The 27,952-nt window shown below is 37.9% G+C and overlaps 2 protein-coding genes across 3 annotated transcripts; one reads left to right on the top strand and one right to left on the bottom strand.

Annotated features, from left to right (window-relative positions):
* Positions 1 to 3: 3 nt before the first annotated feature.
* On the bottom strand, positions 4 to 7,066 carry MRPL37 (mitochondrial ribosomal protein L37). The gene is made up of 7 exons (XM_034415132.3): positions 6,567 to 7,066; positions 4,956 to 5,139; positions 3,570 to 3,685; positions 2,796 to 2,981; positions 2,427 to 2,572; positions 1,370 to 1,573; positions 4 to 200 (listed from the first exon to the last, which is right to left on the bottom strand). The coding sequence occupies exons 1-7, from the start codon at positions 6,949 to 6,951 to the stop codon at positions 123 to 125; spliced, it is 1,299 nt and encodes a 432-aa protein (XP_034271023.1). The 5' UTR covers positions 6,952 to 7,066; the 3' UTR covers positions 4 to 122.
* Positions 7,067 to 7,182: 116 nt separating this feature from the next.
* On the top strand, positions 7,183 to 25,373 carry CYB5RL (cytochrome b5 reductase like). Of its 2 annotated transcripts, XM_060689923.2 has the most exons (7): positions 7,183 to 7,682; positions 11,062 to 11,241; positions 13,266 to 13,414; positions 17,835 to 17,922; positions 20,660 to 20,764; positions 22,861 to 23,064; positions 24,374 to 25,373. In XM_060689923.2, the coding sequence occupies exons 2-7, from the start codon at positions 11,065 to 11,067 to the stop codon at positions 24,575 to 24,577; spliced, it is 927 nt and encodes a 308-aa protein (XP_060545906.1). In that variant the 5' UTR covers positions 7,183 to 7,682; positions 11,062 to 11,064; the 3' UTR covers positions 24,578 to 25,373. The 2 variants fall into 2 exon arrangements, with proteins under 2 accessions (XP_060545906.1, XP_034271028.1); XM_034415137.2 differs by lacking the exon at positions 7,183 to 7,682 and having other exon boundaries at positions 11,102 to 11,237.
* Positions 25,374 to 27,952: the final 2,579 nt, after the last annotated feature.

Raw genomic sequence — 27,952 nt, 5'->3', positions numbered from 1 at the left:
ACGTATTTAAAAATGTCTTTTATTAAAAAATAACATATCCTTTTCAGTCTTGTGTAAACTATACATCTAGTGTAGTATTTCAGGAAGAACTAGAAGTTGAGCTCAGACTTCTTGGGACCTGTTCACACAACACCGTGCAAGTAGAGTGCCAGGAATTTTTTGAATGTGTCTGGGTTGTAGCCATGTATTCCAGCAGGAATCTGTAGAGAGAACACCTGATATTTCAATGTCTGGCACACAAATTAGGATAGCATCTAAACGTTGCAATGTGTTACTGCATTTAATGGTACATTCTCTCTTTCCCTTCAAGAAAGTTTTCTTCTGTTCAAAGAATCAGAAAAAAAATAAGACCAGCAATGTAAGTAATAGAATTTCTGCCTTTTGGAAACTCTGTCAACTGTCAACCAGTTACAGTTTCCAGCATGAGACAAAACACGTTAGGAATTCTTATCCAGTGTTAAAGAGATGGCCATGCATTCTAGAAAGCATGTCATAGCATTAGAACTGCTCCATGGTATAATGAATTATACGGATTAATCTGTTTGGGGATGGTTTCTGTCAAAGGACTTCCAAGATATCCTCCTCCTCCTCTTCCAGTGGAGGAAGATTTTTTTTTTAATTTTAAAAATATTAGAACCATATATATACTCACTGTAAATACTCCTGAAGCACTTTAGAAATTCAATTAGATACATTTTTTTAAAAAATCCAGCATACATATGGGAAAGATCAAACTAAATAGGATGATTTTTTAAAACAATACTTGATGTATAATAGGGAATGGTCATTTCATAGGACAAAGGGCACCAGAGGGAAGGCCAACCTTCACTGATGCTAGCATACCATACAGCAGATTGCAAGCCAAACACAGGGCCTCTCCTGAAGAGCACAAATGACTGATATAGTTGGAAAGAACCTAATATACATTAGAAGAATCTGGTCCCAAGCTGTTGCCTAGTGGCTACATTTTGCATTAATTATGGTTTTCAGACCAGTACAGTATGTTACAAATACAGCTTTGAAAACTTTAAAATAGTTTTACCAGTAACCGCTTTAGCCTTAAAAGCAGTTGTATGTGAGCCAGGTTGGTGTAGATGTTGGATTAGGACTAGGGAATTCATTTTCTACTCCACTCTCTGTGGAAAGCTGAAGTACTTTTGATCAGTCACTTACTCTCTTACACCACCTACTTCATAGTGTGGTTCTGATAATAAGGACTGAGCTCCTCTGACATAAGTCACTTTGAGCTCCTGGAGAAAAGGCCAAACATAGATCTAACTAATAATAAACATTTTCTAACCAAATTAAAAAGCTAAACGGTCTTTTGGTGATGACTTGATCAACAAGTAATTTCACTTTCTCAACATACCAGAACTATTTTCTTCTTGATTTCTGGACGCTTCCTGGCATCCTCATACAAAAGCTGATCCGCATCCAGCCAGGCCAGGTTTTTAATACCATTGCTAGGGTCCAAATCTGTTGTGTTTAACTGAAACACTACGAAGTGGAAAGCTTGGCCATTTGTACCAACACTCTGAACAACTACTGGCTTCTCCAAGACTTTGGGTTCATCCTAGGCAAGAAAAAAAAAAAAAAAGAAAAGCTGTATGAGAAGCTTAAAGGGAGAGAAACTGGGCTATCATGGATACTAGGAAACTATGATTGGGCATTAATCAAATACATGGTTATCAAACCATAGTCAATCGCTGACATGCTATCTTGACCTAAGTAACATGCAGGTTCAACAAACACAAATTCCTGACTGATGATGACCTTATATATAGCAGAAAACCCACAGGTGGCTTTGGCAAAGACCCAAACCAAATCAAATTTCCACAGCTTAACATATAGGAAAATCAGTGCTGACTTTTGTCATCTCCAACATTTGATAATATAACAAAACCATTTCAATCTTATGAATTTCTCTTAGAGTAGTCATAACTGTTCAGGAATTACAAATACTACAGAAATTATTTTACTCTTAAGATAGGAAATTCAAAAGTGCATCAAGTTAACTCATACATTCACAAAGTTTAAAATTCCATTTGCCCATTAAAATCCAAAACTATGTATTATGATCATAACATCCATAGGATAAACAATATGAATTTGCTACCTTTGATCATTTTATTCAATACTGTCAGCTCTACCACTCTCACAGTGCCTTCACACTGATTATGTGCCTTCACACAGCCAGCCAATAAAACTCAGGTGCAACAAGGACCAAGTAAGATACGTCCTAGATTTGCAAGTATTGCTTTCCACCCTTCTCTTTTCTAGAAATCTGAAATCAAGACTTGCAGAAGGTGCACATGTGTATATATTTCATGTTAACAGTTAATGGAATTGTCAAGGGCAAAAATAACCAGCATCTCTTGATCAGTTATGACAAGTCATAGCTTTTCCGTCTAAATTATAATACTTACTCCATAAAGTTCTTTAGCCTTGGCTAGAGCATTCCCAAAAGCAAACATCAAAACTCTGGCTTGTAAATGTTCCGATATCTCCCTTTTTCCACTTTCAATAGTGTATGATGTATGAGGATAAGGATATGGGTAGCCTTTGTTGAAACCTAAATATAAATTAGAGAATAATTTAGTACAAGATCACAACTCACTGCAAAAGAAGACCATCTGCATATAATCCACAATCTTCAGACAATTGCTTAGGACATTTGATGCTTCACTTACATTCACTCAACTTTTTGTATTAAGACTTCCTTACTCTTATATTTCATTTAGTAGATTCACACCTACAAATTAAAAAATTATGAAACAGATTATGTTTAATCTTACCAGTGTCATTTTTTATTTTGTATACATTCTTTTCCCTAAGATCAATTATAGGTGAGAGAGGATAGAAAGTTTCTAAATCAGAATCTTCAGTGGCTAATATCTCATCACTGGATGCTATAGGTTGTAGACAATTTACTGCATTCAGAAGCTTTCCACCAGTAATATTAATCTGAATGAGAGCAGACTCTATAAAAGAAAATAACTTACATTAGTTCGTTATAAGCTAGATATTATAAAAACCAAAGAGGAAAAAACTTTTAATAAACACTTCCGAGTGGCTATTGTTCTTTTCTCAATTCTGGAAATCATAGAGAACCTGAATAGGACAATATCAATATCAAGTACTTCTATTGATCTAGCAACCTATACTGGCTCAGATACTATCAGAAAAATGACATTTGAAATCTGAGTTTAACATTGTTCTTTGAAAACAAAAGTGCTTTATATTTGTTTTAACTATGCATTCTATCTTTGTAAATTTATTTTCTATAGATATTTGATAACTGGTAGGGAATTTAATCTACCCAGTACCTGATTGTTTCCCCACCCCAAACACATACAATTAGATCAGTGAAGTCCTTCCTCTCTAGGAATTGTTTTCTTCAAATATGAAGAAACAAACCATTTCCTCTATTCAGGACAAACCTTTATATCACAGAAGATAACTTTATAACATCAATAGCTCTACTTCAGAATCTGTGACATTTGTCCTTAGTTTTCTGCAGTTTATTAACATTATGTTTGCCATAAATCAAGCTTATAGTTTTAACTAACCTCGTTCCCATGTAGCTGTTGCTCTGTAGTCTTGGGACATCATTCTTTTACTCAGTGAGGGGAATTTGACAGTCATTGACCTGCACAAGTGGAGCAGGTCTTCCAAAAGCACAGGACTTCAGAACAAGAGGATAGTTAGATCCAAGCCAGAAGTTTCACTGTATCAGGATTTTTTTAACTGATATTTATTGTAATATTTGCAAAATGGCAAACACAAAATAGGTGATAGTTACAAATGTACATGAGATAACATGCCAGGTATTTGTTATTAATCCAACTGGTTTTAAATTACTTCAACTGTTACAATAAAGTTTATACAAATTAACTTAAAGATTATTATAAATACAAATTATACGTATTTTCCAAATTTATTCTGCCTTTTCTAATTATAGAGACACAATAATTGGGAAAGATAGAAGTAATTTTATTCCTTCCCTCAATATATAATCCTGAATAACGAAATTAAATTTACTGCAAAATGCTTCCCATACATTCAAAACTACTGTTTCATTTTTTCAGGTTTAAAACAAAGTTAAGAAAATACCTGCCCTTTCAGAACATTTTTAGAATTCCTCTTATTTCAGAAAAAAAAATCCATTCATATAAAGTAATGAAATCATATAACTGAAATAAAACATATTTTGCACTCATTTTGTTTACCTTTTTTCTTTTTTAAGTGATAGATTGGGCACAGTAACATTTTTAGGCAAGGCAATCAAAAACTAAACTAAATTGCACAAGATGACCAAATTGTATTAGATTTTGACATTTTGGGATCCTGTGAATTTTTCTCTCCTCCAAGTATGTGAGATTTTTTAATCTAATGAGGATTCAGATACTTTTACTGGGACACCATATTGCTGATCCCTATAAATCTTTGGAATAGAAATTTGTCTATTTTTTCTTGTACACTGGTAATAACTACCAGCAGTTGCCTAGCTTAACATTTTCAGACAGGCATATGGCATTATGCAAGGAATACAAGGTAAAAGCTCAGCAAAATATTTCCCAAACTCCTGATAGTAAAAAAAAATGTTTATAAAATTAAAAATTTAATTGTTTATCAAACAAATTTATATGGCCATCCAATTCATATATGGTGATTCCAGGCTGTTTACATGGAAGCATACTTATACATATATCCAACACAGCCTTTCTGAGTCCTTTAAGAGGATAAACTATCCACTCTACAAGCAGAAACCAGTGAAAGTATAAGAAGCAGTATCTCAGAGAATGCAGTGCTTATATTTCTTCTACACTTTTTTGGAAGCTACTGTAAGATATTAACACATAAAACATACTTGTTTAATTTTAACTTGTTTAAAAGAATGACAAAGAACACCAACAACTCTGAAGCTACAAAGAAAACTTAGGCTAAAAACATACCTGTATTTATCAAAGGAAATATCATCTTCAGTACCAGCCCAAAAACGAGCATGAGAAATTGCATTTAGAATTCTCTCATCCTGATCCTCCAACTGGTGAGTTATGTCATTCATTATGTTAAGTATTGGGGGAGGTAAGCCTTTGATTAGCTTTGCCTTGGTTAGCCACAATGCTTGCTTCACACCTCAAAATAAATATGTACATATTAACACAGAGAAATGAATATATGCTTTTCACATTACACACAATATTCAATTCCCTCCAACAATGACAACTACTGTATACTACTTCTACATCTGATCACAGAAGTAGAAAAAGAATTAATTACAAAGGCAAAGTACTTCCTAAGAGTATGAATATGGTATAAGTACAATAAATGGATACTGGCTTGAGTTGCTATGCAAATAACCTTGCACCTAATATCAGCCAGGCTGGACTAGTTTTTTTTTTTTACAATATTACATGCTATCTGTTTACAGATATATATAAGTATAGAGAGCCAGCTTGATGTAACAGTTAAGGCATCAAGTTAAAAAATTGGAGATCCTGAGTCATTAGTCCCACTGGGCCAGTTACTCTCAGCCTTAGAAAGAGTTTATTTATTTATTTATTTATTGGTTCGATTTATATGCCGCCCTTCTCCAGAGATTCAGGGCAGCTTACAATGCGTTAAGCAACAGCCTTCATACTTTTGTATATACCTGCTTAGTAGGGCTTTTGGCCCCCCCAAGCGGTGTTCTTTTTTATACAAAGTAAGCTTATTGCCCCCACAATCCGGGTCCTCATTTTACCTACCTCAAAAGGATGGAAGGCTGAGTCAACCTTGAGCCTGGTGAGATTTGAACTTGCAATAATTGCCAGCAGCTGGTGCTACTTAACAGCACTTTAGTCTGCTGCGCCACCAAGGCTCTTCTTGGAGTTGGCAAGAAAAATCACATAGACTTCTGCAGGCAGTCACTGGGAGTCAACAACTGACTCAAAGACACAAAAATAACATTAAAATATACATGCAACTAATGTAACTACAGGTAGCCCTCGACTTACGACCACAATTGAGCCCAAAATTTATGTTGCTAAGTGAGGAGTTTGTTAAGTGAGCTTTGCCCCATTTAACAAATCTTTCCTGCCACCTTTGTTGAGTGAATCACTGAAACTGTGAAATTAGTAACATGGTTGTTAAGTGAATCCGGCTTCTCCATTGGTTTTGTTTGTCGGAAGGTCACTGACCCCGGGACACTACAACGGTCATACATGTGAGACAAGCATCCAAATGTAAATCACGTGACTACGGGGGATGCTGCAACGGCCATAAGTGTGATAAACGGTCACAAGTCACTTTTTCCCCCAATGCCGTTGTAACTTTTGAACGGTCACTAAATGACCTGCTGTAAATCCGAGGACTACCTGTATTAAAATAACATTTTCCCCTTGTCATACGAATATTTAGTCCCGTTTCCTTATTTGCATAACTCCAACTCATTCAATTTACCTCAGCCCGCTTGCTGATTAGCATAACCGAATCGCCTCCCCCCCCCGCCCTCCCCATTCGAAAGCGAGGGGGCGGGGCGTCCTTGACCAAGCCCCGCCCACCGCCCGCGCGCCACCGGCTACCTTCCTGCAGGCGGCTTCTGCGGTGAAACTCGTAGCAAGGCCGCGTCTTGTAGTCCGGCAGCTCTTCTATCGGAGGGCTCAGGCGGTGGTAAGGGTCGTCCCAGCCCCTCTCCCACTTCGGGAAGGTCGGCTTGGCCAGCCAAGGCACCCGGTACATCTTCTCCGCGTACGTCACCGTGTCAAGCTCGGGCAGTTGCTCCCGCACCGGCGGCGGTCTCCGTAAGTACCATGGCAGGGCTCCCCCGGGCGGCGGCCCCTTCAGAGTCCAGGGAGTGCGAGGCAAGGGACGCCTGAGGGTCCTCGGCCCGTACAGCCCCCTGTTGCGGCGCTGCCCCCAGGGCGCCCAGCACCCGTCTCGCTTAACCAGCCGCCGCGCCGCCAACATCTTCCGCACCGGTCGCCTCAGCGGAGACAGCGGACGGCAGCCATTTTTGATCCGGCTGCGAAAAGCATGCCGGGAAAGGAGGCGGGCACCTTGGGAGGTTGACGGCGGGCGGGGCAGAGCTAGCGGGAGGGAGGGAAGGAGGCGGGGCCGAGCGCCTTCAATCCTCCCGAAGGGGCGGAGCCGCGCAGGCGCCAAGTCTCCTGCTTTCTGCTCGCTGCATGAGAGGGGGAGGGGGGTTCTGCAAGCGTTGGGCTGGCATGAAGCCTTTCCCACAATTGTCTCCAAATAGGATGCCAATCTATGAAGAACGGTCGCAGGATTTGAGTGTGGCTAGGGTAGAGAAAAGAAGGACCTGGGTGGGGTGTCACATGACAGCAGTATTCAAGTATTTGAGAGGCTGCCTCAAACAAGATTTTTGGGGTTGGGGGGGGGGGTTCAACTTATTTTCCAAAGTACCAGAAGGGAAGACAAAGAAACAATGGGTGGAAACTAATCAAAGAGAGAAGCAACCTGGAATTAAGGAGGAACTTCCTAACAGTGAGGACAATTAACCAATGGAACAGCTTGCCTCCAGAAGTTGTGGGTGCTTCAACACTGGAGGTTTTTAAGAAGAGACTGGACAATCACTTGGCATAGGTAGGGGGGTTGGACTAGTCCAGGGCTCTCCAACCTTGGCAACTTTTAAGACTTGTGGACTTCAGCTCCCAGAATTCCTCAGCCAGCCAAAGCGTGTAAGTCTCGTATTATTTTGGAGAAAGAGCGGGCGCCAAATAGGCTTGTTTGATTACCCACTATTCATCTGAAACAAACCTCTCAATGTTTTAATTGCTCTGGCCAATATTGGGAGGGATCCTATATTTTGGAGAGGGAGTGGAGGAAAACAACCCCCTCACAAGATCCCTGCACAGCCTATAGATTCACAAGATGAAGGGTTGGAAGACTGTCCAACCTAAATCAGGGAATCTGTGGTAACAGTCCTAGCTTCAACATGGCAGGTGCAACTGGATGATTGACACTCTTCCTTATTTCATTTGCATTATGCGCATAGCACAGATTACAAGGAGCCAGAATTCAATCACCCAGCAATACCCATCATGTCGAAATTGGGCCAATCTATACCTAACAGATGTCATTCTGTTTTTGTTTAAATACCCCTCCAAAAATAAAAGCTAAGCCAGTCTCTTCCATGGTGAAATAACTCTTGCCATTAAGATGTTTTTCCTGATTTATAATCTGCTTCCTTGTAATTTAATTTCTTGTCCTGTGTCCTGGAACAACTCTGAACAATTCTGCCCTGACCTCTACTGTTTTTGAAATATTTGAAGGCAATTATTGTGTCTTTCTGCCATCTTCTCATCAATAAATGTTCCCATCACTTTCTACTATTCCTCAGAATTTTTTCTTTTTGGTTGCTGATCATCTTGGTTACTCTCATCTGGTCACAGTTCAGTTTCTCAATGACCTTCCTAACATGCAGTGTCCAGAGTATTTTAGATGTACCAATGAGGTACAGAGGAATGAGGCAGCTGATCTGCAAAATGATTTAAGTCAGCAGGATAGGGGGAATGTGAGGGATCTTGCACTTTTGACCAACTGTTTTCCAACAGATGTAGAGGTTGTTGACATCTGGACTATTTTCTTACCCTACCCCCGTCCCCAATTTTCCCAATATCTTTCCCCTCCGCACTCCCTTATTCAGTTGCTACAGTTGTTGTCCTTGGCATTTTACCATTCTTTAAACCACTTTGTTCCAAGAACAGTCATGTTTTTGTCCATATCCCAAACAAAGCATTTCCATTTCCCTCTGGGCAGGACCAAAACAAAGCAATGCCTGAAACCAACTATGCTGCGCATGGAATACTTTTGCAGATCAGTATTTTGGAGAGATATTTGATGATTGCAGTGACAACAAAGTCAATACAGGCTTCTTCCTGTATAGGTATTGGCTACGGGGAGAGCAAATTTTTACCAGTGTATTTTTTTGCCAATTTTAACTCAATAATGGGAAAATGTCCGTTGTCCAATAACCATTTAATGGATGGAAATCTGGTAAATTTGTACACTGTTCAGCCTGTCATTTTAGCACCCGTGCCATAAGAGCCTTGGTAGTACAGGGGTTTAAGGCACCCTGTTATTAAGCTGGTTATTAAGACCAGCTGCCTGCAATTATTGCAGGGTTCGAATCTCGCCAAGGCTCAAGGTTGACTCAGCCTTCCATCCTTTCTAAGGTAGGTAAATTGAGGACCCAGTTGTGGGGGCAATAAGCTGACTTTGTATAAATATACAAAAGGATGAAGGCTATTGCTGAGCACATTGTAAGCCGCCCTGAGTCTTCGGAGAAGGGCGGCATATAAATCAAATTTAAAAAAAAAAAAAAAGTTCAAATGATTAGCATATCCTCATATAGCAAAGTAGCCTGGGCATTTGGCTTCTTTTAATATGCAAATCCTCTTCTCAAACTCAATGTCAGCTGTCCCAAGTCAGCCAGTTAGCAAAGAAAGACTCTGGAGGCCATAGCTACAAAGAGTACACTTTGCAAGAGTACACAGCTGTTAACTGTTAACAGCTTAGCAAAGCTGGTTCTAACTTTTAGCCTCCAAAGCACTTGGTTAACTTTTCCCTTTAACCCACCTTAGTTAATTTGTATCTGTCCAATTGCTGTTCAAGCAAATTGTTTGGGTAACAGTCCCTGGTTTGGCGGGCAAGACGATGTTGCATTCCATGCTGTGATCTTGGAATGCCGCCAGCTCTCATTGGACCATCCGACAAGTAGTTTTGATTCCCTTGAAGCTATCCCACCCTTTCACCCACTCTGCAGCTCCCTCCCCCCTTGTCCTATGCAGATGCTGGCATGTTGCAAGGCGTGGCTGGCATGGAAAGGCAACTCTGACACCCAGATTGATCTCATGTCTTTGGATGTTACCAAATTCTGCCATGCTTTTCTCAAAATTAGGCAAGGTTGACATCCTCTAATTGCTGTCATTTGTTAACTGAAATAGACATCCTCATTGGCAAGCTACAAAAGATGCTATTTTTATCTTCCTAACTGTATCTTACTACAGCTCTACATTCACAACTGTGGTGGCATCAACAGAGTATAGGTAGTCCTCGACATACAACCACAACTGAGCCCAAAATTTCCTTTGTTAAGCAAGACAGTTAAGTGAGTTTTTCCCCATTTAACAAGATGCACAGTTGTTAAGTGATTCACTCCAGCAGTTACATTAGTAACACGGTTGTTAAATGAATCTGGCTTCCCCATTGACTTTGCTTGCCAAAAGGTCGCAAAAGGGGATCACATGACCCCAGGACACTGCAAACGTCATAAATATGAGTCGGGCTGAGCAGCTGAACTTTGATCCCATGACTATGAGGATACTGCAATGGTTGTAAGTGTGAAAAATGATTCTAAGTTACTTTTTTCAGTGCCGTTGTAGCTTCAAAATGGTCACTAAATGAACTGTTGAAAGTCGAAGACTACCTGTATAATATTTTCAGACTCGGCCATTTAGTTTGGGTTAGAGAGATAAATTTAGCTTTAACTAACAACACAATTTTATTCTTAGTTTTTAGATTATTCCTAGTTCCGGTTTTATATCTTTTTAACTTAATATGATTAAAAGAATGTTAGAATCCTATACCTCCATACGCAGAAAATCAAAATTAGTGTTTTTTATGGTGCTACTGTTTTATCCGTTCTTTTTTTTTTTTTATGCCAGTCTTTGCCCCAAAAAAGGATGAAACTGAGATATACCACCTTCCGATCCATGGCAAGACATAGTTTGTTATTACGTAGTACATTAATTCATATTCTTAATAGGAGGCTCGTGACAGTATACAACTCTATCGTTTTTTTCACCTTAAAGCTGTTAGGTAAGCTGGTCTGAATAGGATAGAGCCTAAAATGTCAAAGAACTTTATTAAAAAGGTGGCTTTTAATCTGGCCTTTTCTAGTTTAAAGTCCAATGCTGCCTAACTGCGTCACAGTACATCATATGCCCTGCAGTTATTCTACACTTAATGACACCTACTTCCATGTCTGATGCAGAAGAGAGAAATCATCCCCATTCAGCAATTTTAAATGGAATAATGTTGGATTGTGTTTTGTAGGTAATGGATCAGAGTGAAGAAGTCTGGCTGTCTTTGAAGCCCAGAGAGCCACTGTCATCTCAGTGTTGTGGCAGTGGCTGCAAACCCTGCATTTATGATATATATCAGGAAGACCTAAAGAAGTGGGAAGAGGCCAAGGCAAAAGAAGATATAAGCCTTCTATCCAGAAAGAAGCAGCAAGTAGATTATTATTAAAATTACTAGGACCGTGTAAAACATTTCAAAGAGATGCTTTGCAAATTTTATTCGTGTAAATGAAAGCTGCTGGCTGCCCCTCTGTTGAGCGTGAGTGCAGAGTTGTTTCATCTAGCTGTCATTTCCCCAAAGCAGCCATATAAGCTCTACCAAAGGATGTAGCTGTTTTAATGCTTTGAAGAAGATGTTGTATTTATGCATTGCAAAGCATTTCTTTTGAATGCCTTACATAGACCTAAATTTTTTATTTGCAGAAAAAATTACAGCAAAGTAGAACTCCCTACAAGTCTTCCGATAACTAAAGATGCAAAACCAGGGTGGTCACTCTCTTTTATTTTGCTTTTAATTGCTGTAAAACTTTTGGTGGATAAGAGTCAGAAAGATAAAGAAATATTTGGGATCAAAATTCAAGGAAAGGAATACTAGATGCTATGTAACACTCTGGGAAAAAATTTAATTCAAGCATTCTCCATATTGGCACGTATTTTTTCCTAGAGTAAGGGTTACCCTGTTTTAGCTTTCTAGTCAAGTTTCTCAAATTGCCCAAAACTGGAGAGAATCCAGAGGTGTTTGATTATTGTATTATTAATATTATATTTAATAAATCAATATTTAATAAAGTACAAATTAAGTCCAACCATATTTATAAAAATAAATAAATATTATAGTATTATACCTAATAAATAAGTATTGGAGGAATGCTAGAAATTGCAAATGAGATTTCTATTTTGCTATAGCCTAGACCTCAGCGGAAATATCAACTACCCACAGGATCGTGCTGTACAGTTGGTCCTTGATTTATCACCTTAGTTGAGCACAGAATTACCATCATGCTGGACATTATGTGGGTCAACACATTACATGCCTGATTTTATGATCTTTTTTGCAGCGGTCGTAAAGTGAATCACTGTGGTTGTTAAGCAAATGCCACAATCATTAAACCCGCAATGGGCATTTTTTTTTGCCAGAAATTGATTGTTAGATGTTGCAAACGACTATACATGTGGACTGGTTGCTGAATGTCCAAAATGCAATAACATGACCACGGGGATGAGTGGGGAGGGGCTCCATCAGTATTTCAAATCTGGGTTATATAAATAGCCCAAGGAGGTCTGCTGTAACTTTGAATGGTTGTTAAGCAACTTGCCATAAATCAGGGACTACCTGAACAGCTACAGGCTTAAACAGATTTACTTGAAGTTCTCAGAACTTACTTGTGAGTAAACAGTGCACAGATTGTTTCATGAGTTTGTAAAACCAGAGGGAATGTACACAGATGGAGAAATCAGAAAAACATGAGGGTCGATGAATAAAAATGTCAGGATTATGGCTTTTTCATTATTTGCAGTGAGCTGATTGAGATTCTAGCCTGGAAGTAATTTCTCTCCACCCTCAATGTAGAACTTACGGATAGTTTACTACTTTCTTGTTCAAATGTTTAGTTCTAAAGCTAAAAAAAATTCAAAAAGAATACAGTGGCTTTCATGTTCTCAAAAAGATTAAACCTATGGTAAATAACATCAAAAATATGAAAAGGAGGTGCTTTGGGGGGGTGGATCTACACCCACCCACCCCAAAATCTTTACACACAGTTTTGCCTGATGTTCTGGAATTATTGAAAGCATTGTCGTTCTGCCAAGAGAAAAATTTGGCAGGCAGAAACTTTCATGTAAAATAAGGAATTGCTTTTGAAAGAAATGGTGTAAGAAAAGGCAGAAAAATGTCTACATATTCTGTGTTCTACCATATTTTCTATTGCTATACAATTGAGGTATTTTGTTTTTACTAATCCCACAGTCTTTAGGTTTTTCTCATTAGCAAGAAAGGCATTGCCAAATTCAGAATTACGTGAATAAACAGGTGTTGGAATTTAAATGGGATTTCAAAAAAGGGGAACCTATTGAATTAGATAATGAGTGTATTTGGTTTTAAAAACTTCTTTTTATTTGTAGTGCCACAGTTTGGAGGGTATTATTTAAAATAGTAATTATTTATTTTTGTTCTTGCAGAGTAGCAATTCAGACCTAACTCCAGAAATATTTATGGCTTTCATTATAAGCTCTGTGACTCAATTGACCGAGGACACCTACCAGTACACTTTTAAATTGCCTGGAAACAGCAGTTTGGGGTTGAGTTTGGGACAACATATTGTGCTAAGGTACTGTACAAAATCTATAGCTAAACTGTCCGTAGTGTGCAATTTGTTTTTCAGTTTTGCTCTTGATCTGTAAAGATTTCATATTGAGTACATCATAATTACCACACTCCCAATGTGATTCTTTTGAAAGAATGTGTGAATTCATTGAGTTTATTAATCTTGTTAATTGTATAGCATATTCTACCCTATAGTCACATTTTCCTTCAATTGCATTATTATTGGAGGTAGAATTAAATGTGTGTTCGAAAACCACTTTTTAGGAAAAAGAGAGTATAGAATTATTGTGAATTGATTCACAAGGACAATGTGATCCTATTTTGCTATTAGGTAGGTAAATAAAATGTAGTATAAAACTATCTCTTTGATAATTTATGTATTTATTATAACTGTATTCTGCCATTTCCCCCAAGAAATTCCAAAGAATTATAGGAACTTTCATCCTCCCAACAATTGGGTAGACTAATTATTAGTTAAAGTAACCAGCAGGACTTGCCCTATGGACATATTGTTAGATAGTTGTCCATAATCCAGTATATCATACTGATTATCTGAATGATCTGTGAGCCATTAAAATAGTCATATAAATAAACCTGCTGTTAGTAAGCAATTGCACTAAGATTATACAATTTTTTTGATAGCTAGATTTTCACGTAACTTAATAATGATAATAATATGGACTGCATTGAACTCCACCGCTGTCAGTTATTGATTTGCACTTGACAAAGAAATTATGTGTCAAGTCACTTTCTAGTTTTTGAAATGGCTGCGCTTAGATCCATTTCTATAAATGAATATCACCAACCTCAGGACAAAAACCCTGGCTTTCACAATTAAACCATTTGTCTCACAGAAGTTATAGACAAATTTTGCTATTCAGGGCTATTTCTAAAGCTGTTATTCGATATTAACATTTTGGAAAAATAACATATGGTGATACAATCAGAAAATGAGAGCAAATACGTATCTACCTACCTACCTACCTACCTACTTGGTTTAATAATGAAACCTGTATCTTTCAAAGATGTTAGACTTATCTTAACCATCTGCTTATTTTATGCTACATACAGTTGTCTACAGTTATCTGGCACATGAGATAATGAATCTAGATTGAATGAATATTCCTATGCTATCAAGAAGCAAATTGTCCAAGATTTTCTATTTCAAAAATTCCTCAATTCTGGCATTTAATATATCAGCATTCAAGAATTAATGAGAAAGGTTTGCTTAAAGTATTTTGTCTGTATATTCCTAATTAGTCAAGGAGTCATGGAGTAGCCCCAGAAAGTGTCAGTGGTGATGAAAAACTCTGGTAAAAGAGCTGCAGCAAGGGCCAGCTCTGAAGGCTAACACAGAGCTGCCAGAACTGGTGGCTTCAACTGACAGTGACAATGCCCTGTCAGTCTTGCTAATGGCCTGGTTCTGACCTATATAGCATGCATTTCTTAGTCAGATCTATTTTATAAGGCTGACAGAGAGTGAGTGATGGTTGGATAGGTCCCTTGGCTGAGGAGGGCAGGAGAAGGATCAGGGTCAGGCTTGGATAGAGGAAGAAGTAAGGGCATGAAATACCTTTAGGGTGATGATGGGCAGAAAAAGACAAGACAGGAATCCAAAGGTGGGCCACATACAGGAAAGATAATATCAATGGTTGACTCAATCCCACCTTCTGGCCATCAGTATTCACTATGGATGCTAAACTATTCAATCCTTGCTGGCCTTGGTCTCTGGCTGTTGCTCTTAAATTCCTATCTGCCCATATAAGAACCTCTTATCCATAATTTGAGCTGACCTGGCATGTTTTATTGAGACTGGATGTTTTCAGAGGAGGGGTATGCCACTCTTGGAGATATGCCATCTAGGTTTCATGTTTGGCATCAAGCAAGATCTTTTGGCAGAGAGAAATATGGCAGCTGCCATCTGAGAGGCCTTGTAAGATTTCATAGGTCAGGAGCCAAAGCTCATAGTTAAAATTTGGTTCTAGAGAGTCTTTGCATTTGTTGCGGTTTTATCAACCTCCTAGCTACACAGCAACATTCCTGCTTGAGCTGCGTGATTCTGTTGCCAGTTTAGTGGTAGATTCACCAAGGCTAATAATTCTTGAGAATTTCAGTCTTCTCCCAGAGTCTGGTGCAGCTCAGGGATTCATGACCTGGAATTATGACAGATTTTCTCAAAACCTCTTTGAGGTACAATTTTTGTTCGTTACTTTCTTAGTTTTGTTAATACTGTTCTGAGAAGAGAATGGAACACAAGTAGAAAGTGGAGCCCACATGCAGATTTTATACTCGATCAATTTGTATCAAGGCACAAACACTTAACTTGAAATCACATTCAAATCTAACTAAATAGAGGCGTCTAAGCTTAAAAGTATGTTTAGAAAAACATTCCCCACCATCAAGTCAAAGTTAAGAAGCTTCTTGAATGAGAAGCGAAACATCTTCAAAGAAAACCAGAAAGTCCAGTTGCCTCTTGAAAAAGCACCTTTGGGACAACCATAATCTGAATCTCCATAGACATTTAGAACACACAGTTTCAGGAAGAAAAATATTGCAAGAAAAATTCATAGCACCAATCACCTTGAAACAATTGTTTCTATTCAAGGATTGTTCTGGCAAACATAATTTGGGGTATCTTTGTCACTTGAACAGGAAAAGATATCAGTGGTGCACAGAGATGGCACTAATTATGCTTCTTGATGAATTTGGAAACACTGAGGGGAGGGTGTACAAATGTCCTGATCCTCCTTGATCTCTTAGCAGTTTTCAATACTATAAATCATTATAACTTTCTGGTTCAATCTGTTGGAAATGTAAGTATTTCTGATTTAACGGGTTTTCCTCCTTTCTTTGTGACTGATTCCAGTGAGGGTTGATAGGAGGGATAAATTAAGTATGAAGCCCAGGTTTGTGGGGTGTCAAAAAGCTCAGTGTTCTCACTCCTCTTGCTTAATGCCTACATGAGGCTGGTGCCTATGATCATCTGCCTGTTTGGGGGTGAAGTATTATTAGTTTGCAGATACTGCTCAGTTCTATATCTGAATCCAAGGCCAAACAAGTGATGCTTGTCCCAGTGCCTGGAGGCCATAGTTGTCTCTTTGGAGAGACTCGGGCTCCATCTGCAAGAGTTAAGTAGCTGTGGGAGTTGTGGCCGCCTAGTTTTAGATGTGGTAGCATTCAGGACACATATGTGACCTAAAAATTATCATGGACTCTTAGCTCCTACTTGATTAGTAGATGACAGCCATGGCCAGAGGACCTTTGTATAGATCTGTTTGGTGCGCCAGTTATGCTTGTTTCTGGACCAGGAGGTTCATGGTCGCATGACTTATTCATCTTGGGTATGGATTATTGCAATGCACTCTAGAGTGGATTGCCCCTGAAGATCACTCAATTGTCCAAATGTTGCAGTTCAGGCAGTTATGGGCATACCATAGTATGTCCATGTAATACTTCTGCTTTCTGGAGTGCATGACAGTACTTGCCAGCAACCTCCTGGATATAATTCGAGGTGCTGGCTATTACCTATAAAGAACGTCATGGCTTAGGCCTCATTATTTGAGGGACTGCCTGTTTCCCATGGTTTCTGCCCATCCTGTCTATTCAGAGTTGTCATGCTCCATGTCCTATCTGCTGAGAATGTGTCCTGATGTAATCCCAGAAGCATGCTTTCTCTGTAATAGCTCCTGCCCTCCGTAGCAGCTTTTCTTCAAATGAGCCTTGAAGACCTAGCTGTATCCCAGGACTTGTGCCAGGGGACTGGAGGGCTCCTTTGCTAGGTGAGAAATTGATTGTGGGTTATTCTCCTCAGGTTAACCATTGTGTTTCTCCCGATCAATTGTTTTTATACTTGTTTTTTATAATTATTTACTGCCCAAAGTTGTCCAGAATTGACTGGTTTATAAATACAATATATAAATAAATTTCATTGGAAAAACACCAGGCTGTTAAGCATAGCAGGTATCATTTGTTAACTTTTATTTCTACACATCGGTTATTTATTCTTTTAACAATGATGTCAAGATGAAAACCCTTTTCTGCTGCAAACTATTAATAATCCTCAGCTTCCCCAGTGTCTTTCTTTTCTTACTTTGTAGCAGCAGAGCAGTACAACATAAAATACCGTGTCTGGCTTTAGAAAAAGGAAGAATTGTTAAGGAGGTAATATGGCTGTGTTGGAGGAAAAAAACCTGAGGTTATTTCAATACTTGGATCTCTGCGATCTTACTGCAAAATGGGAAGGAATAATCTGTTGTTTGGCTGGCAGAAGATAACCCATGGAGATGAGGAAGGATGCCTGCAGTGCTTTTCAGGCAGCAGCCTTTGTTGCAAGAACCGTACAGGACTTACAAGAATTGTTGGAGATTCAAATCAAGATTCTATCCCTTGATCTTCGCTCCTTTTCTCATTTTTCTCTCCTTCAGAGGAGTAGTGAACGGTCTGGAAGTTCAGAGAGCTTATACTCCAATTACGCCTGTGAATGCTGAAGGGTTCTTTGAAGTTTTAATAAAGGTAAACAGGTGCCTTTGTTCTATAAATTAACAGCTTGACACAGCAATGGTCATCTTTTATGCCACAAGAGTGCTCAGCTTTGGCTTTTTAGAACTGGGGTCGTGCCATTAAAGTTTTGGTTTGTTGGTATTCCCTTTGCCCCGTACCAAGCCCTACTCAACCCAGGCAGTAGGACAAAGCATGGAATAACGGAGCTGATTTGTTTCAGGATGTCCTCTGTTACTGAAGTGAAACATGTATTCCTGCAACTTAAAAAAGATTGTTAGAAACCAAGGTATGAGCACCCTAGTGGAAAACAGTTTTTGTTATAACAGATCCTTGAAGCAAATCACAATGAGCCACCAGGTTCCCTTCTGCTTATCACTAGGAGTGTGAACTCTTCAAGATTTTACCATAGATTATGTGCTAGTTTTTCTGGTATCAATGTTGCAAGTTGTACAAGACAACTATAAATAAATCTTTCTGAACACTGGAGGGTCTAAAACATGAAAAACAATTGCAGGAATTGGGTATGTATAGTTCTGGGGTGTCAAACTCAAGGCCCAGGGGCCAGATCCGGCCCACAGGATGCTTAGATCTGGCCCGCGGGACCACCCTTGGAAACAGTGAAGTACCAGCCCATGGTGCCTCTGCCAACGAAAATGGAGCTTGGGAGGGCCATGGGCGGCCCTCCAGAGCTCCGTTTTTGCTGGCAGAGAGTTGCAGGAGACCATTGCAGCCAAAAATAGAGCTCGGGAACCCATTTTCACTGGCAAAGCGCTCGGGCTACCACAGGTACCCCCAACATGAGTGACATCGAGCTGTCCACACACACCTTGGCTACGCCTCCCCTGGCCCACCCAAGGTCAAACCTGACACCCCTGGTCTAGTTTAATGAAAAGAAGGACTAGGGATGACATGATAGCAGTGTTCTAAGATCTAAGAAGAGAAGGTCAGCCTATTTGAAACACCTGTAGACAAAACAAGAAGGGAGACTAATCAAGGAGATATCTGACCTAGAAATAAGAAGAAATTTCTTGACAGAACAGTTTATCAGGGGAACTTCAGAAGTTGTGGGTGCTCCATCATTGGAGGTTTTCTAGGAGAGAATGGACAACCACTTGTCTGAAATGGTATAGGGTCTCCTGCTTAAGCAAGGGGGTTCAATTAGAAGACCTCCAAGATTCCTTCCAACTCAGTTATTCTGATACGTTTTACTATATTTAATCTGCATTAATACATTATAGGTTGACTGTGCTTGCTTATTACATAGATTTTTTTGTATTGCAATAATAGCAATAACAATTGTAATAATACTTTCCTTTCCTATAGAATCTATTCAACCCAAATGAAACCATTGTTATGCTCTGACAGTAACAAAAGAGAGGGAAACACCCATCATTTGTATAGCTTGGTGTAGATTGTTGCGTCTTTCTCAATCCAGACAATTTTGGGAAGTAGTGTATTATTAATAGTAGTATAACTATTACTGCTTTTACAACTAGTAGTACTTTCCCAAGTGCTGTTCAAATGCCTCTGTGTTCCATGATTACAGCACTGCAGTACAGTTAAGTGTGCATGAGTGGTGATTTTCTATGCTTATCCTTATTTTTGAATGATTCTTTAATAGTATACTTTTTTTTGCGGGGGTGGGGAGTAGTAAAACCTGGTATAGAGTTTTTCTGTGTAAGATTTTTTCTTCTGTTATTTAAAAGAATTTATTATAAACCGGCCTGATTGTTTCTGCATTGGAATGAAGAAGAAATCTATTCTTAATACATTTTCTCCTCTGAAACCAATATTCCATTACATGAGATACATAGCAGCTGAAGTCTTGACTATCCACCCCTTTAATTTAATATCTCCATTTTCTTCACTGTGGCTAGACTTGCCAACATTTTTTAACATGGCACAGTTTTCTACACTAAAAGTAGTCTAATACTACATGCAAAATGTAACAGTAGAAATTGCCATAGAAAAATGAGAAGAAATCGTTTATTTTAATTGCTGGGTAAAAACAATGCAAATTTAAGGAAGAGAAATCTATAACATGTACAGTGAGTTACACTATAATAAATATTTTAATTTTCAAGGTGCTACACAAAATGCTTTTATTTTGCTAGATTCCCATTGGAAGTTATTTGTCCAAAACTTAGGCACAATAGCAGTATAAATTGGCAGTCTTGGTTTTCATTATCCCACTTCTTTTGTTATGCATGAAAATGTTTCCTACCAGTATTACTTATGAATATTTGAGGGTTTCAATTGTGAACAAATTTTTGTATGTCACAGATCCATTTCTATTCAAAATTCATAACTGAAAGAAGATTCAAGCAAGGCAAAATAACACAACTGGAATTTTACTTCTCAGAATGTTCCCTTGTTTCTATAAATACACAGAAGATGAATGGTTACTTGCAGCTGCTGCCAATTAGTATATCTACTAAATAAAAAATCTTGCTTGCAAATTGTTTGTAGTTTGAGCAAGTTTAAAAATACTTACATAGTTTTTCTGCACAATTAGGATTAAAAGCAAAAGACAATGTTTAATTTAAATCTAATGTAATGAAGCATTGTACACAAATGCTTGATTTAAGTATCACCCTGATTTAATTCCCCCCCCCCCATATTCATATGTACCCAAATGCTTTTTTTAAAAACTCACATAAGTTTTAATTGAGAAGATGTGAATTACTGGCTCGAAGTTTGTATTCCCTTTTTTTAATTTGCTTTCTTTGATTCTTGGTTCTTTTGCAAGTGCTATAAAACTGGACTAATGTCCCAATACATAAAATCATGGAAAACGGGAGACACCATTTTTTGGAGAGGACCATTCGGAGGTTTTCCTTATACAGCCAATCAGGTAATATCTATAACAGATAGCAAACAACCACTGACATTGATTCATTTTTGGTTTTTGAAAATAAAGGGGAAAAAATCCATAAACCAATCTCCTCTTTCCTGGATTATTGCTGCGTTTGTTCATTTCTTTGTTTACCATAATGACTCAGAAAATTCAGTAAACAATCAAGATTTGCAGTATGTTAAAGTCAATTTTATGCTCTAATGCCTTTATTAAGTCAAAGACAAATAATTATGTATGAAATCAAAGTAGAAGGACTATCATCCCTACCTTTGGTTGGGGATTATGAGAATTAAAGACTGCTATATCTAGAGAGCTTCATATTGGAGAAGGGCGGGGTAACGCAATGTGGACTAATCTACAGAGAGTCCAAGGTAACTGAATGTTGGCAGATATACGATTATTATTTTGAAATCACTAACAGCAGGTATACTTTGATTATATGTAATTTATTTCTGTAACTTAAAGTCTTGGATTAAACAACATAATGGCTGTAGGATATCTGACTGAAGATTTTGAAAATATCATTTAATTGAAGTCATACAATAGCTTAAGAGGGTCAAAGTGTAATTTGAACATAGCTGTATGTTTTCCATATACATATAACCATGACTGGACCAACCAATTTTGAGAATAGTAGAAATATATCAGTAAACATTGTCATTATTTACTATAATTTGTTTTCAAATTTGAAAAAGAAAAATTGTAGCATACCACTGAAGTGTACATATTCACATCTATCAATCTATGATCTTACGGCAGCATTAGCTATACTGCAAATAGAGGGGAGCATGCAAATATTTTCCAGGTACAAAATTCAGATAATGTGGAGTTTCCAGCCTTGGCAACTTGAAGACACAGGGACTTCAACTCCCAGGATTGCCAATGTAGGGAAATCCTGAGGTAATGGAATAACAGCCCAATCCCACTACACATGCAATTAAGGGCAGATTATTTAATGAAGTCATCGTGGAACACTTATACAGCCAGATTAAATAATGCTTCTTACATATGAATTTAAACTAGGATACTTCCAGCATGGTCCTAGACCCCTTTATTTGAGAGCAATGCTAATCAAGCTCAGATAATGGGCTAAATATGTATAGGGCTGTGCTTATTACTAGCTAAGAGCATCGTCTTCTTAAGATCTTACTAGTCATCCTTCTCCTTCAGACATCATTCTGAATACATACTCACTTCTGTGATATACTTTATATAGGCTTATACTGCAAATGTTCATCTGAAAAAAAAATATTTATGGGTGACACATATATGTACCTTAGGTGGAGTCATCCAGCACCGTCTGATTTAAAACAAAGTGATGTAAATCCAACTTCTCCTTTTATTGTCTTAAATCTGACTACCATTCTTTATGATTTTGTAATTAAAGAGAGCAAACACTAGTTTTACATTGTTGCAACTTTACAATAAGGCCTTGCACCAGTTTCATTCAGTCTGCACTGTTCTTTCTCTCCTTACTTATAGAGGAAAGTCTTTAAAACATTCCCACATAGAGTTGTTTGTGGGCTAGGAGGGTGATGGTGTTTTCCAATCAATCACTCTGATGGAATTGGCAGCATTGTTCTATTAAAAAAAACAAGATCCACCCTTGTGTATGTGCATCGTGCTATCACACATGCAGGTGCCATATATGTGGGCATGTGTGTATATGCATAATTTTGTATTTTGTCGTGTTTATTTGGTGGTGGTGACCCTTTGACCCTGTATGCAATGAAATTTCATTTTAATGTATGCCAATTAGTGTACATTCAAAGTGATAATAATGTTATTTTAAGTCTAAGTCTATAGGGGCTGAGTTTGCAGTATAAAAGGGTGATGCTGCTTTCATTAAATGGACAACAAAGAGAAGAGCTGTGTGTGCTTACACAACAATGGATTCTTTCTTAGGAACAGAGAGATAGCACTGAGGTTCAGTCTAGGAATATGGAAACATTGAACAAAATGGCTCCTTTCTACTCAATCCCTTTCCCTAATAGAAAATGATGAGGTGGTATCATAAATTCATCTTGCAAAATGTTCGCTTTCCTTTTTTTGATGACTTAAGACACATTTGCTAGGTTTTGTTTCATTTTTAGTATGGAGAACTACTCATGCTCACTTCTGGGACAGGCATAGCACCAATGCTTCCTATTATCCAGTACATAACCGAAAATGAAGATGATGAAACTTTTGTAACTCTGGTAGGCTGCTTCAGAACTTTTGAAAATATTTACATGAAAACTCTTCTTCAAGAACAGTCTCGATTCTGGAACATCAGGACATTTTATGTATTAAGCCAGGTAAATACTTGATTGGCAAATTGTCCCTTGATACTTCTGAGACAATCCCTTCATTTGATTATGGGCTTTGCAGATGGTAGATGATGAATTCATGACAATCCTGTATTCTCAATGTAACTCAATTGTAATTTAGCAACCTAGTACATGTTTCACATGCAGAGGGCCCAGGTTCAATCCCTGATGACTCCAGGTAGGGTTAAGAAGGATTTCCTGACTGAAGCTTTGCAAATCCAGCACCCATATGTGAAGATAAAGTTTGATCAAACAGCTGCAAATTTATTTTTTCATGCCTTTACTATGTGAGATCTCTTCACCAGGCACACCAGAAAGAGGTAAATCCTATATTGCTTATAAGCACTGGAATGCACTCCTAAAGAGTCGCCTCAGACCCCTTTGCACTTTTGAAAAGAACTTCTTCTCCATCTGATCCCCTTTTAAGTGTTTAAATAATTTCAGCACTTTAGTGATCTAGCTGCAACATCTCTAAACACATCTATATTAATTCAAGGCCTGAGGATCCAAAATAGTTTACTTCCCATATTGTAGATATTAGATTAGAGCAGGCAACAAGAAGAACCTGCTCAATTCTGCAGTTGGTTTTTTGGTGCCCAATTCAGGCTTTTTCATGCTACTTTTGAAGGACACAAGGCAGCTTAAAAATCAGAGGATGGCTACTCCATCAAGTCCAGTGCCATTTTCCCCACTTCTCTTTGTTTTTTTATATTTTTTTCCTTCTCTCTCTACATTTTCTGTCTTCCTACAAATACATAAATTCTGTGCATCTCTTATGGCACAAATAGGGCTCCTGAGACAATAAACTACTTATTCCATATTAACAGCATTACAGGGCATATCTGAGTGACATTCTCAAGCAATTGTTTCAGAAGCCATCATAATATTCAGGTTTCTGCTTTGATCAGCTAGTTTGAAAGAAGAGAATGCTTTTTGGGTTTAACCTGATAAAGGTTCAATCTTTCTTGTATGAATACATTTTCTTCATCCTTTGATCAAATTAACTAAGCATTACATATTAGCCAAGAATGGCAATGATACCACTAAAATTAGTTGTAACTAATTTTAGCTGGATTTGGACTATTAAATTAGGAGGTTTTGTGAAGCAGTTTAAAATGGAAGAGTAGGACTCTTTTAAAATAAAGTCTCTACAAATATAATGACTGTGTTTGGCAAATAAGACTGTTTCTCTTGATGTGAGCTTCTGAAAATGCATTTTGAAGTCTTAATTTTGAATTCTTCATATATTTTTGTGAATTTTGCAAATGTTGCACATGTTATCTGTTTTTTCTTTTAGGAACAGTCACTTAAAAATCTGCCATGGAGCTTTCGAGAGACTACACACTTTGGTCGAATAAATGAAAATCTGATTAAGAGTATGGTGAACACATGTAGAAGGCAACCATTTGTACTAGTATGTGGCTCAGTGACATTTAATGAAGATATGGAGAAGTGCTTGAAAGCAATTGGTTTTGAAAAAGAGTCATATTTTATATTTTAAATCACTTCAAATGAAGTGGGTATCTTACTACAAATATTATTAATGGACAGGTCTGCTGAACTGTTTTTAAAAGTTTATACAATGTATATAAAGAGTTTTATGAATGGTTTCATAAATTAACATTATTTCAGAGCTAATTATATTACTATAATTCAGTTTGTTGCGAGTTTTTGTAAAATTTCTCTGCCTTTTGTGAGGAGATTGAGATCCCCATACATTGGATGCAATGTATACAGTACAGGAACAAGGATCAGAGTCACCATTTTGATTTTCCAGCTATTGATCTGAGTTGGCTAAAAATCTTTCTCCATGCCAAGCTGCACCACATTCACCAATCACACTATAGAAATACATATATCTTGCTTTGTTGTACTGTGGATGATATATGAGCAGAACATTTTGCTGTGTAGCTGTATATTATCAGAGTTCTGCTTTATTAGCATTTTCTGAAAAATTATTTTTAAAAATTGAAGGACACATTGTGAATCTTGCCCTAATGCACTCAAAAATCTACTGGATTGCCACTTCTTTAAGAATCACAATAACTGGAAACAGTGGAGTCCAGTATTATTTTATTCCCATTAATTTAAGTATACAGTACATTTGTAAAATATCCCCCTAACAATTATTTTGCTAGCAAAGCAGTAATTGTTCTAATAAATAACAGAATAAATAAATAGAATTGAATTTTTTCCCCACATTAAATCTCCAAATCATGCTGGTTATTATTTTTTCTAGTTTTTATTTATATATTATGGACCACTGAATTCAATAAAACACTAACTGATAAGAATAAGATCAAGCTTGGTTATATTTTAACTTTTACTGAATCTATTAATACCCATTCAAACTCCGGTAGCAAAATCTGTACTATAATAAGAGACTGAAACACTTTCATTTTATATCATAAGGACTACATCTGATCTGTTTTAGGGGGGAACAAAGATACTGATCTGTAAACCAAGGAAACCTGACATTTTAGCTTAATATAAAATTGCATTGAGTTTTGTTTCAGTCATGGAAACTGCTTTGTGAATAGAAAATGCCCCAACCTTAGTGAATATACTTTTCCCAGTAGCGATAGAATAATCTATAAAACTTTGCTTCTAAGTAGAGAAAGGTTATAGTTCGGTGTTAGAAAGTCTGCTTTTGTACATAATAAATTTCCAGCTTGAGTCTATGATATCTTTATTTAGCCTAATCTTAACAGGTAGCTCAGTGATCTGACTCAAAACAATGCAAAGCCTCATATCTTTGTATATACAGTACAATGTAATGTATGTATTGAACGTGAGACTATGGTTTTGACTGGGAAGAATTTATATGGAATATATAACTATTATAATATAGCTATTATAGCTATTAATTAGGCAAGATGTAGGATAAGAGTCCAGCAGATGCTGAGGAGAAGAAGCGGGAGCTGTCAAAGCTAGCTGCCTGCAGAAATCAGGAGATGCAAAGGTAGGATGGAAGGGATTGGGGTGGGACTGACAAGTAACTGGCTAAGAAAGCAGGGATGCAAGCAAGAATAAATCCTAAACTGTTAGGGTTTGTTTTGTGGGGAACACATGCAATTTTGGGTTCTCACCAATGAACTATGATATGTGTGCTATTAAGATACTGGAGTAGGAGAGGGAAGACCCAGTTTCTAATCTCTTTTAAGAATGAAAATCAGCTTGATAACCTTGGGCCAATCACTCCCTCTCTGCTCAATCAGCATCAGGCTCTGCAAAAGTCCTTGAAAAATATAAAACTCCCATGTTGTGTCTTATAAAGCAATTGAACCAGTGGTGGGTTGCTACTGGTTCACCCCGGATTGGGTGAACCAGTAGCGACGGCAGCAGGAGGCTTCACCCACCCGCCTGGACGTCTCTGTGCATGCGCAGAAGCGTCGTGTGCGCCCTTGAGCAAACCGGTAGCAGCTGAAATTGAAACCCACTACTGAATTGAACCCTGCAAATTAATTAGGAAATGTGGTAAGAACAATAACAAATGGACCATGGTAAATCTTCAATGTTTTAGGAACAAAATAATCTGGTTTAACCAATAAGCCAATGGTGATGATTGCTGGTATCATTTGATGAAAGAAAATTTGGGCAACTTTAAATTTCTTTCTCACATTCTTGTTTTGCCAGGCTGAGTTCATGGTTTGCTAATGTCAGTGCTGCAATTCCCTATCCATGATAAATTTGATAATCTAGTGAAACCCTACAGACCCTTTCTTGGAAAAATGTATTTAAATTCATAAAATAAATGCATAGATATAGATTCCATTAAATGAAATCAATAATGCTCAAATATAGTTATCAAAATATTTTACATTTTAAGGGTATAATCATTTTAAATAGGGAGATTTAATGAAGTTAAACACTTTCGGAGTCTAGCGGCCATCAATTTTTTTATTTTTATTTTTTAATTTGATTTATATCTCCTTCTCCGGAGACTCAGGGCGGCTTACAATGCGTTAAGCAATCGCCTTCATACTTTTGTATATTTATACAAAGTCAGTTTATTGCCCCCACAAACTGGGTCCTCAATTTACCTACCTTAGAAAGGATGGAAGGCTGAGTCAACCTTGAGCCTGGGGAGATTCAAACTTGCAGTAATTGCAGACAGCTGAATGTTAATAACAGGCTATTAGTCTGCTGCGCCACCAGGCTAATTACTTTGTTGTCTACATATATTATTGAATTAAAAACTAAAATTCAATTCTTTTAGGGAAAATAAACTTGTAATATTTTTTTCTCATCCAAGTTCACATCCCTGGATTTGGGCAGGGGGGGGAAGGACTAGTCACCTCCAATTACCTCCATGGGCTTCTGGGAAAGACCAATTTTCTGGATCCTCGTCCCACTTTCTGGTGTATGCAAGGTTTTGCTTGTTGCTGATATATATCAGTTTTCAAGGCGATTCTCACAGATCAGAATAGTCTTGATTATTTTCAAGTTTTAGATGCTTCTCAGATAATTGCAAAGATAAATTCGAAGGAGTATTATGTTTAAATCCTGCTACTTGGAAGGTTGGAGTAGATTTTGTTTAATTATCAAAGTATCTTAACCTCTTTGCCCCCATCATTTTCCCTATTGCTTTTTCCATGAAGAAGCAGATTCCCAAAGTAGACAGCTAACAAGAGGACCCTTGTTGGTTTTCCTCCCCCTCCCCCTCCCCCTCTGTCTACTGACTGACAAATGGTTGTAGCCCCATTTAAGACATAGTTTGTGCAGCACAGGCACCAGGTCAGGAGAGGGTGAAACATGTCACGAGGCTGAAATACGATGTCTCCTGGGATCAGGTCACAGCTGGTGTTTCTGTGCAGTCTGCATGCCCCCTCTCCTGGCTGATCAAACCCATTGTGTCTATTGTGTGCAGCAAACA

Source organism: Pantherophis guttatus, chromosome 3 (assembly GCF_059756535.1).
Source record: "Pantherophis guttatus breed Tessera chromosome 3, ASM5975653v1, whole genome shotgun sequence".
Taxonomy (NCBI): Eukaryota; Metazoa; Chordata; class Lepidosauria; order Squamata; family Colubridae; genus Pantherophis; species Pantherophis guttatus.
This window is presented reverse-complemented; position numbering and strand designations above follow the sequence as displayed.

Bases quoted from the DNA above. Each gene is read 5' to 3' on its own strand.
- CYB5RL (XM_060689923.2), top strand. From the start codon at position 11,065: ATGGATCAGAGTGAAGAAGTCTGGCTGTCTTTGAAGCCCAGAGAGCCA. The intron at 17,923-20,659 runs GTAAACAGGTGC...TTCTTTTGCAAG, and splicing joins TCTTTGAAGTTTTAATAAAG to TGCTATAAAACTGGACTAAT. The intron at 20,765-22,860 runs GTAATATCTATA...TTTCATTTTTAG, and splicing joins TTCCTTATACAGCCAATCAG to TATGGAGAACTACTCATGCT.
- MRPL37 (XM_034415132.3), bottom strand. From the start codon at position 6,951: ATGTTGGCGGCGCGGCGGCTGGTTAAGCGAGACGGGTGCTGGGCGCCC. The intron at 2,573-2,795 runs GTAAGATTAAAC...ATTTATATTTAG, and splicing joins CAAAATAAAAAATGACACTG to GTTTCAACAAAGGCTACCCA. The intron at 1,574-2,426 runs GTAAGTATTATA...TTTCTTGCCTAG, and splicing joins AGGCTAAAGAACTTTATGGA to GATGAACCCAAAGTCTTGGA.